The 12088-nt window shown below is 38.9% G+C and overlaps 1 protein-coding gene across 1 annotated transcript; it reads left to right on the forward strand.

Moving 5' to 3' along the window:
* The first annotated feature begins 3299 nt into the window (after window positions 1-3299).
* LOC126176092 (piggyBac transposable element-derived protein 4-like) lies at window positions 3300-10808 on the forward strand. The gene is made up of 4 exons (XM_049923230.1): window positions 3300-3697; window positions 3799-4121; window positions 4169-4723; window positions 10720-10808. The coding sequence occupies exons 1-4, from the start codon at window positions 3300-3302 to the stop codon at window positions 10806-10808; spliced, it is 1365 nt and encodes a 454-aa protein (XP_049779187.1).
* Window positions 10809-12088: the final 1280 nt, after the last annotated feature.

Here is a 12088-nt window from a genome sequence, read left to right on the forward strand (position 1 = left end):
AACTTAGGCTTTCATATACCAAGAAAAGATGTATGTGACCACTGCAATCACTTTCAAAATCTCTCTGAGAAAATCAAGAGACAGAGAAAGACCAGCATTCAGAACACCTAAAGAGAAAGGAGGCTGCTAGAATACTAAAACATGAGTTGACGTAGCAAGCCAAAGCAGGAGAATGTCATTTACTGGAGTTTGACCTAGAAGCTGTGTGATACTGTTCACACGTAGCAGCTAAAGCCATTTTTTACAAAAGAAGACTGGCAGTATACAACCTCACAGTATACAACACTGTTACCAGGAAAGCTAGAAATTACATGTGACATGAAGGTGTGGCTAAACGTGGCTCAATTGAACTAGCATCATGTGTATTTGAAGAACTCCAGAAGATTGCAGATGGCCGTCCAGTTGTTTTGTTCTCCGACACTTGTGGTGGACAGAACCAAAATGTCAACATGAGTACCATGTTTCTTCATGCTATCCAAACATTGAACATCCCGGTGATACAGCAGTGCTTCTTTGAGCCTGGCTACTCTTTAATGGAGTGTGATTCAGTCCATGCCCGTATAGAGAGGGCTGCAAAAAATGTTAACATTTATGACCCTTTGGGGTGGTATACTGTCGTTCAAACTGCTACCAAACAAAGACTGTATGAAGTCACTGGAATGGACCAGAAGGACTTTTTGGATTTTGGTGCTATGCAGAAGGAAAAGTTTGAGAATGCTAAAACTGACAGTGAAGGAAATCAAGTACAATGGCTTAAAGTGACGCAACTTCAATATCACAGAAGTGATGTTAATCACATCTTTTTCAAGCATTTCCATAATCAACAATTCAGAAGTTTGCCAGTTTCCAGAAAATCCCAAAATTCCGATACAATCTTCCAGTTGGAACTGAAATACCATAGAGCACTGAAACTTCAGGAAGAGAAGGTAAAAGACCTCCTGGATCTATGCCACAGTGGCATTATCAGGGAACAGTACCATGCATTTTACAAGAGACTTCAAGAAGAAATAGCTGGAGATTCATACTGTGGTGGCAAAGGTTGTGATGAAGTTAGCTAGAAAGTGTACATTCATTGGTGATGTAGGTACAAATTCTGCTCATATGTTTTTACTTTTACTGTACCCTATCTGTTTTTAATCAGTAAATTACCTTTGTAAGTTATATTTTGGCAAACCAAATGCGTATCTCCAAAGTGTAAAACCTCTATGTAGATTTATTCACTTAGGATCATAAAGACGTATCTCCTTAGCACCATATTAAAAATTAATAGTGGTAGTCCAGTAAGAACAATTTTTATAAATATATTATCATCTGACAGATTTTTAAGTGTATTTATGTGTAGTGTAGAAATTTTTCAATAAAGTTTGAATTAGTCACTGAAAAACAAAATTTACTTCTTAAAATATCATTTTTTGTAACCTCCTGTAAAGTAGCTAAAATGGAGTTACGTTCCTCTGATCCTCACACAATGATATTATCTTTCAATTTATTTTTTTAATTTAAACAATGGAATAAGTAACTAAAACCAGTCATGCCACTGTTAGATGTGTAGAAGAGAATACATGATATACCTAAATAATTTCCCCCTGCAGTTTCAATTGCAGCTCATCTGTGTTGGGGCAATGCAGTCAGCTGGGAAAATTGTAGTGCCCCCAGAATTTTACGAAAGTCTGGAGACACTTGTGTTCCAGCCGTTTCAAACATGTGTTATTTTACAGCAGGGTGTAAGAATGAGCATGGGATACTGCAACCATTTATTGTTTGTGCAGGTGAAACTTGAAGGGAGATAATTTGTCGGCGCTGGCAAGTGTTCAGCGTGACCTGCCAAGAATAATAAACTACGGCCCGGAAGCTCCGTGGCCGGCTGCAAAGAGTAATGTAGCTTTGTATTGTTGAAAAACAAATGGAGTGACTCGAGACAGTGATTGACTGTTTAGTAGATGTTGAACTGCTGTTGAGAGTACGTGGACTGGATGTGGATAGTCAGCCACGATAAAAGCTTATGTATTAATTGTGTTCAAAAAATGTGTAATTAACTGAACTTGGGTGCCTGGTAATGTGTGGGCTTGTCATAAAGTTTAGTTGATTTTATGTACAAAGTGGAAATAAATATGTTCGGGTGCATTGAATGATATTCCAAGAGTAGTGTATTTTTTAAATAAGAAGAGAGAGAGCGAGAGAGTGAAAATTTCCCCTTCCTAGCAGTGAAATCTTCGGAGAAGTGTCCGCTGCTAGAAGGAGACATCGGCACTGCAGGAAAGCAGAACCAGCATTCTTCAACAAGTAAGTCCACGAAAACGCTTAACATTACACCGGGCCACCGCAAAATGTAGCTGAAGCACATGAGTGTGTGTTTTGTTCTTTATCATTTAGCTCTGAAGAAGGATGTCCTCCACAAGTGTAGAAAATGTTTCAGTTTTGTTTAAGTGCATACTGACTACTCAACACCTTAGCTGTATTCCTTCCAGTATTTTAATTCTTCTTATTGTAGGCCTGTTGTAATTACAATAATTATTATTGTATACAGTGTCATTTTCATTCTGCCATTACATAATCCCATGATTTCTTATTATACTACATTTTATTTTAATAAGTTTTTTTTAATATTATGACATAAGAGTTGCTCAGCTGAGAATGCACTTTACACATTCACTCAATAAATTTTACAAGCATTAATTAACAAAATAGCAACTATAGATATTTTCTGCAACCTACCGAAGGCATCTGATGGTGTGAATCACAATAATCTCCTAGAATAACCTAAGTTTTATGGAACTAATGGTATAGTCAATTAACCCTTTCGAAACTAACAGGACATACATGTCCCACAAGAAGTTCCAAGTAGACTGTTGGGATAAAGGCATCCCAATTTAACAATGAATTTGCACATTACAGTCTTTTAAACTTCCCTCCTTGTGTCTGGACCATTGGCAGCACTTGTGAAACTGTCATGGTGGCATAGTTGTGAATAAATCACATGTTTGTAGTGATATTTGCATCGTTTCTTGAAGAAAATCATTGAAATAAAGCTAAGAAAATGTGAGTGTGATATATAAGTATTATCTACATCCTTTTATGTTGTATTGATTTATAATTCGCATGATTGTGAAAGTTTATTGTATGAAAAAAGAGAAAAAAAAACAGAAATAGTGTTTTTGCGACCTGGGATGTATATGTCCCAGTAGTTCTTTTTCTTGGGACATCATTGTCCCACCAGTTCTCAATATAAAGGAAACATGCTCTAATAGTTTTTATATTCTTTATTATTTCAGAAACACTGATGCAGGACTGAATCAAGGATGGCTTCTGATATGGATAAACATGTCTTGCAGTGGCTTGATGATGGCAATGATGACTGTGTTGATGATCCTGACTTCTCTTGCAGTTCTAAATCACATGATAGCAGTGCATCTAACATAAGTGACCAAGACAACAATGAGGTTTCATACGTCAGAGATTCAACTAACAATGTAGTGTTGTCATCAAAGATAGATGCAATGTTCAGACCTCGAAAGGCTATGCCAAACGTGGTAATTCCAGCTGTATTAGCAAAATTGGATGGGAGTGCTTCAGAACTAGACGTCTTTGAGAAAATATTTACTCCCAGTCTTTTTATATTTATCTCTCAGTGTATGAGTCAGAGACTACAAATGATAAAGAAAACCACAATTCAGAGCACAGACCCTGGAGAAATTAGGTTGGTTCTTGCTGTTATGCTTGTAATGTGTCCTCATTTTTGGAGTATTGGTCACACAATACTTCAATGGGAAATGTTGCTATAAAAAGAGCAATTTCCAGAGATAGGTGCAAAGTGTTACTTTCTAAACTGTACTTGAATTTCCCTGAGAAACCAGACACAGCTGGTAAGCTTTACTACCTAGAGTCAATAGTCGCTTGTCTGAGAAACACTTTTCAGAAAGCCAAGTCGGAAAGTACAGCACAAAGCATTGACAGGTCTATGGTAAAGTTCAAAGGAAGGTCAGCCTTGAAACAATACCTTCCTATGAAGCCAGTGAAGCATGGGATAAAGATATGGATGAGGAGTGATTCTGTAACAGGCTACACATGTGACTTCAACATATATTGTGGAAAGGATGCAAATAATTTGGATGGCACATTGGGTGAGCATGTAGTTCTGCAGCTCTCAAAAACAATTGTCATTTGATAGATTTTTTTACATCAATTTGTTTGATGGATACCTTGCCATTTGCAGCTGTTGGTACATGTATGGCTAACAGGAAAAATGTGCCAAAGTTAACAAAGAAACTTGCTCGGAGGGAATGTGAGTTCCTTTGCAATTTGTCTGGTACGTTGTGGTGTAAATGGCAGGACACCATAGAAGTAATGTTGGTCAGTAACTGTCATTCTAATGATGTATGTACAGTGAACAGAAAAGCAAAAGATGGATCTAAATTGGTTGTAGAATGTCTAGTGGCACTGAAAACTTATAACGAGTATATGGGTGGCGTGGACTTGGCTGATCAGATGAGTACACTGTATGATTTAGACAGAAAATCTGATAAATGGTGGAAGAAAGTGTTCTACAAACTGTTGCTAACTATTGTTGTAAATGCCTGGATTTTACAAAAGGAAATTCAACACAAGACAGTGCCACTAAAACATTTTCTAGTGAACCTAGCAGAGCAGATGATTGCCAAGGGACAAAAGACTGCCAAGGTACAGCGGAAATACTCAACTGGGCGTCCTTCTAAGAGAGCAAGAGGTATGCAGAATGTAGGGCTACACCTCCCTGAAGAAGGACCTACAAGAAGATGGTGTGTTTTGTGTTCCAGCAACAACAAGGAAACAAGAACAAAAACTACCTGCAAAATGTGACAGCACCCATAATGCAGAAAGTGCTTTGGAACATATCATATGCAATTATAATAAATCAGACATGTGTAATTCTTTGATAGTAAATGTGTTCTACAAATTGTTACTAACTAGTGTAATAAAAAACTGATTGTATACATCTTGTTTTCTATATATATTTTAGTAACTCCTATTGGGTACTGGTGGGACAACGTTTGTCCCACTCAGTAAGCCTAGTGGGACACCCATGTCCCACTCAGTAAGACTACTGGGACACCAGTGTCCCAGGGCCTAATTGCAGGAAGTGAGTTCAGAATTGACAAAAATGTATTCGTAATATTATCAAGACTAATAAAACACTATGTGGTCAAAAGGAGAAGTTTCTATATAAAATTTAAAAAATCTGTCTTGAAAGAGTTAATGGATAAAGTCATATCTAAAGCATAGAATGAAGAAAGATGTACTTAGTAATAATAAGAATAAATCATGCAATATCAGTGAAGCAATACATTAACATTAGCTCCACATTAGTAGTTGTTAAGAATATTAGAAATTAGTAGATAACATTCATTATTTCAAAGTCTATAACCTTTCAATGTGTTACTGTAGAGAACATAATAAATTTTACAATGTTGCCATTTACTATGCTGCCATTTGCTCGAGAAATATAAGCTTATGACCACCGCAGAAAAAGTGCTGTGGGTGAAGAAACTTTACACTGACAAAGAGTTCAAAATTGCAATTCTGAAATTTGTATTTGAGACCATTCCTTTCTTTATTGTAGGTATATGTAGATCTCTCTCAGGAGGTTTTGATACTTCTTTGAAATTGCTTGATGAAGTTTTAAGTAAATTAATGTCAGGGCATAGAAGTGTAAAATCTCGTGATACTTGGAAATCTGAATATAAACACTTCATGTGTCTGTTTGCAAAGCAAACGTTTTACATGTTCATAAATTTTGACAACATAGCCTACGGGGAGCAGGGACTTGATGCTATATTTAAGTTAAAATGAACAGTTGAGATCCTGACTGTTCATCTTAACTTAAGGTTTTACATACTGTATCCGATCTTGAGACTCATGTACCTCTGACACCTGTACCACAGAAACCTCAAAAACTATCTGCCCCACTGGATCCTGTCTCCTCTGCAAAAAGTACAGTATATGTCATTACTCATCCACTCGACTGCAAGTGGCATGTCAATGGTAGATCTAGACATCTTGTACAGGGAGGACTCAGTGTGTTATACCTATTCCCCTAACCAACAAGTCTGAGGTGCTTGCTGTCTTTCACTGAAACTGAAAGTAAGCGATTGAGACTCACTTCACCTTTTTGGGGAAACTTGTTTTGTCTGGTGACAGGAGGAGGCAAACGCCAAAGGATAAGAGACTATTCATCATCAGCAGTTCAAAAGTGTGGAGAATGATGGCACCCCTTAGTAAAATGGCAGCAAGGGATGAGAAAGGACAACAGATGCACTCAGTTTGTATGCTTCAGGGCGTCATTCACCATGTTGAAGAGGCTATTCCAGCAGCAACTGATGGAACAGGGAGCAACCAACCACAGATTATGGCGCATGTTGAAACAAATGATGCCTGTCATCTGGGCTCTGAGGTCATTCTTGGACCATTCCAGAGACTGGCAGAGAAGGTTAAGAAGGCTAGGCTTATGCATGGAGTTTCAAAGAAGCTCTCAATTTGCAGCATTGTCCCCAGAACTGATTGTGGCCCTTTGCTTCTGAGTCAACTGGAAGGACTGAACCAGAGACTTCAAAAGTTCTGTGACAAGCTATGCTGAAACTTCCTGGACTTGTGCTATAGGGTTGAGAACTGTAGGGATCCCAAAACGTGTTAGGCTGCTACTCAGGTAGCTGACTGCATGTGAGGAGCCCACATGGATTTTTTAGATTAGGTGACTCTTCATTCAATCCAGATGATAATAGCTGTAGGAAACTCAGAAGTATCAGTGCAAGATTGAAAGAAGTGCCTCCACTGCCAAGAGCATTAAAATCCTAATAGTAAACTGCCAAAACATTTACAACAAAGTACCACAGTTTGATGTGCTCATGAAAAGCAGTGAAGCTCTCATAATACTAGGTATCAGAAAACTGGGTCAAACCTGAAATTGATAACAGTTTCCAGAATGAGATTTTCACTCCGCAGCAGAGTGTGCGCTGATATGAAACTTCCTGGCAGATTAAAACTGTGTGCTGGACCGAGACTCAAACTCGGGACCTTTGCCTTTCACGGGCAAGTGCTCTACCAACTGAGCTACCCAAGCACCAATCATGCCCCATCCTCGCAGGAGAGCTTCTGTAAAGTTTGGAAGGTAGGAGATGAGTAACTGACAGAAGTAAAGCTGTGAGGATGGGACGTGAGTCGTGCTTGGCTAGCTCAGTTGGTAGAGCACTTGCCAGTGAAAGGCAAAGGTCCCGAGTTTGAGTCTCGGTCCAGCACACAGTTTTAATCTGCCAGGAAGTTTCATATTAGTGCACACTACACTGCAGAGTGAAAATCTCATTCTGGAATCATCCCCCAGTCCGTGGCTGAGCCATGTCTCTGCAATATCCTTTCTTTCAGGAGTGCTACTTCTCCAAGGTTCGCAGGAGAGCATCTGTAAAGTTTGGAAGGTAGGAGACGAGATACTGACAGAAGTAAAGCTGTGAGAACAGGGTGTGAGTCATGCTTGGGTAGCTCAGTTGGTAGAGCACTTGCCCGCAAAAGGCAAAGGTCCCGAGTTTGAGTCTCGGTCTGGCACACAGTTTTAAACTGCCAGGAAGTTTCATATCAGTGCCCACTCTGCTGCTGAGTGAAAATCTCATTCTGGAGTCATCCCCCAGGCTGTGGCTAAGCCATGTCTCCACAATATCCTTTCTTTCAGAAGTGCTAGTTCTACAAGGTTTGCAGCAGAGCTTCTGTAAAGTAGGACATGAGGTACTGACAGAAGTAAAGCTGTGAGGACGGGGTGTGAGTTGTGCTTGGGTAGCTCAGTTGGTAGAGCACTTGCCCGTGAAAGGCAAAGGTCCTGAGTTTGAGTCTCGGTCCGGCATACAGTTTTAATCTGCCAGAAAGTTTCATATTAGTGCACACTACATTGCAGAGTGAAAATCTCATTCTGGAGTCATCCCCCAGGCTGTGGCTAAGCCATGTCTCTGCAATATCCTTTCTTTCAGGAGTGATACTTATATATATCAGCAGTGTCATATACCTGTGAATAACTTGAAATATTCAACACAGGGTAGGAGCATTTAGAGGGTCCCTGGCTCAATTTTAAAAGAATGGTTGACTATGTGCTGTATAGACATATACCCAGTAGAACAGTTCATGGTGTACAGTCAATGTAAATAAACTTCTAAAGAAACAGAGATTACTGTATGATAGGTGTAAAACAAAGTTTAGAGCTATAGATAGAGAGATGCTGAATAGATTGCATTTGGCTATCAAGAGAGAAATGCATGGTGCCTTCAATGACTACCATGGCAGAATATTGTCAAGTGAACTATCACAGAACCCAAAGAAATTCTGGTCATATGTATAGGCTGCTAGTGGCACCAAAGTTAGTTCCAGTCCCTAGTGAATGAGACAAGAAGTGAAACCAAGGGAAGCACAGATTAAGCTGAAATGCTGAACTCTGTTTTCAAATGTTCCTTTACAAAAGAAAACACAGGAGAAAAAAACTCATACCACTGACAAGATTGATGAAGTAAGTATTCATGTCAGTGGTGTTGATAAACCGCTGAAATCGTTAAAATTGAACAAAGCTGCAGATTCTATATTGAATTTGTGGCTGAGTTAGACCACCTTCTAACAATAATCTTTTGTAGATCCCTCAAACAAAAAACCATGTAAAGTTCTTGGAAAAAGGTGCAGGTCACATCCGCTCACAAGAAGGGTGGTAGGAGTGATCCACAAAATCACCGTCCAATGTCCTTGACATTGATTTGTTGTAGAATCTTAGAACATATTCTGAGCTGAAACATAATGAGATATCTTGAACAGAATGACCTTCTCAATGCCAGCCAGCATGGATTTTGAAAACGTTGCTCATGCGAAACCCAGCTCACACTTTTCTCTCTTGATATACTGATAGCTTTGGACCCAGGCAATCAGATAGATGTTGTATTTTTTTGCATCAGAAAAGCATTTGACTCAAGACCTAACCTACACTTACTGTCAAAGTAATGATCGTATGGGGTATCAAGTGAAATTTCTGGCTAAACTGAAGACTTTTTGGTAGTGAGGATGCTACATGTTATCTTGGATGGAGAGACATTGTCAAATGTAGAAGTAACTTCAGATGCTCCAGAGAAGTGTGTCTGGACCCTCGCTGTTCATGTTGTGTATTAATGACCTTGCAGCCAATATTAATAGTAAAATCAGGCTTTCAGCAGATGATTAAGTTATATGTAACGAAGTACTATCTGAAAGAAGCTGCATAAATAGTCAGTCAGGTCTTGATAATATTTCAGAGTGGTGCAGAGATTGGCAACATGCTTTAAATGTTCAGAAATGTAAAGTTTTGCAGTTCACAAAATGAATAAGAGTAGTATTTGATGACTAAGATATCAAGGAGCTACTGTCGGAGCCAGCCAACTCATACAAAGACTTGGGTACAACACTTTGTAGGGTTATGAAATGGAATGATCACATGGTAAAGCAGACAGTAGACTTTGATTTATTGGTAGAATACTGGGGAAGTGCAATCAATCTACAAAGACGATTGCTTGCATATCACTCATGTGACTGGTTCTAGAATATTGCTCAAGTTTGTGGAACCCGTACCAGATAGGACTAACTGGGGATATTGAACGTATACAGAGATATGATCACAGGTCTGTTTAACAAGAAGGAGAGTGTCACAGAGATACTAAAGGAACTGATCTGGAAGACTCTTGAAGATAGATATAAACTATTGCAAGAAAGTCTATTAAGAAAGTTTTAAAAACCAGCTTTAAATGATTTCTCTAAGAATATACTACAACCCCCCATGTATTGCTCACCTATGGCTCATAAATAATTGGAATAATTTCTGCACACACAGGGGCATTCAAACAATTATTTTTCCCATGCTTCATATGTGAATGCAACAGGAAGAAACCCTAATAACTGGTACAATGGAATCTATCCTGTGCCATGCACCTCACAGTGGTCTGCAGAGTACAGATGCAGATGTAGATGTAGATATCTTCTGGGGCTAAACATCTACTTGGAGTAATACCCACTAGAATAGTTAACACAGATAGTAGTTCAATAGATCATGTTATAACAAATTATGACCACATCATCTCAGCACACATCATAAAAGGTCGTGTCTCAGATCATTTAGATCATGCACTAGTGCTAAACTGAAGTACCAGAATCAAATCAAGAAAAATGTATGAGCCTAAGAGGATACTATCAGGAAACAGCATAGTGTAAACAATGGGAGCTCCAGGTAGGAAAAGCATCGATTTTTACTCACTACAAAGATGACAGGTTTACTTGTAGACAGGCACAACAAAAAGACCATTACACAATCAGGTTTTGAGCAAAGCTTTCTTCAAAAATGAAAACAAACACACATTCATACACGCAAGAATACCTCACTCACACATGACTGCCATCTCCAGCAGGTCAGACTGGAGTGCCCAAAGCTACCGAGCAAGGTAGCACAGTGGTTAACATACTTGATTCACATTTGGGAGGATGATGGTTCAAATCCCTGTCTGGCCATCCAGATTTAGGTTTTCTGTGATTTCCCTAAATTGCCCCATGGAAGTGCCAGGCTGATTCCTTTGAAGGGGCATAGGAAATTTCCTTCCCCATCCTTCAGTAATATGAGTTTATACTCCATCTCTAATGACTTCGCTATCAATGGGACATTAAATTCTAATCTTCATTACTTCATTCCTTTCGTGCAATTGCTAGAAACATACGTGAAAGGTAGATTACAGTGTACAGAAATTATAGTTGAGAATGGAGATATATTGGAGAGTAGACAATCAAGAATTTTTTAAAAAAATGATATATGTACATTTTGATGTTCCTCAGGGCTCCATTTTAGCCCTATTCCTGTTTATATGTTATGTAAATGACTTGCCAGATTCCCTAGATAATAAGCATCTGGTCACTGTGTATGCTGATGACACATATGTTGTCTGTTGTGCATACAGTGAGTTCAGCTTTATTGAAGAGATTCGGAACTTATTGAAGAGGCAAGACCTCATTTTGAAAGAAACAATCCAGAAAACACAAACATTATCCACTTTAAATTGAGTGGTACAACCAGACAAAATATTGTGAATGATAAGATTTTGTCAAAAAGCTGTTCAGAATGTAATACTTGGGTGTATACAGGGTGTCTCATTTATCTGATGACCTGACGCACGGCACAGTAGAATGTGCCCAACATGTGCTCTGTTGTCCTGTGAATCAGATGCTTTGTCACTGCAGTACCAAATTTAAAATATGTGTGAACAAAAATTTGTACTCATCCGTGTCATGCAAGGGGATACTGGAGTTGCCTGTCATTGTTTACCATGCATTTCTGATATCTGTTCAAGAAATTAGACAATACACAATGTAATTCTCTTTGACAAATTGAATTAATTGGTTCACGGATATTATGCTTGGGTTCTTGTAATGCATGCTGATTTGCTGTGTACACTTTATCCTTTAGTGATTTAGGGAAATCACGGAAAACCTAAATCAGGATTTCCGGACATGGGTTTGAACTGTCTTCCTCTCAAATGTGAGTCCAGCGTGCTAACCACTGTGCCACCTCACTTAGTGATTTGCCCATGCTTGAATGCACAGAGCTCCAGCATAATGCACTCACAACTATGCAGAACACTGTTATGACTACAACTGACACATGCCATTACTGGGAACAATGTACAAGTGCCATTCATGGTCAAATGAGCAGTGTGACCTACAGGAAACACTAGTATCTGAATTTCTCGTGGTGTTCCTATATTTTTTTCCACCCCATGTATAACTTGTGGAAAGGTTGTGAAGGTAAAATTACAGATTCAAGCTTACATGGAGGCTCACCATCAGTCATTCTTTCTGTGAACCATTCCATCTGGAACAGGAAAAGGAGGAAATGACAGTGATACACAAAATACCCTCCCCCATATACTAGACAAGATGTTGTATATTCAGGATGGCAGCTGAAGTGTTCATGTGTTAGGTATGACTCACAAATTTTAGGCAGAATTGAAGGTGTTCTTGTGAGTGTTGTTGTTCAGAACAAGTGGGACTCACATAAACAGCAGTGTTCATCACAATAGTGCTA

Source organism: Schistocerca cancellata, chromosome 3 (assembly GCF_023864275.1).
Source record: "Schistocerca cancellata isolate TAMUIC-IGC-003103 chromosome 3, iqSchCanc2.1, whole genome shotgun sequence".
Classification (NCBI taxonomy): Eukaryota; Metazoa; Arthropoda; class Insecta; order Orthoptera; family Acrididae; genus Schistocerca; species Schistocerca cancellata.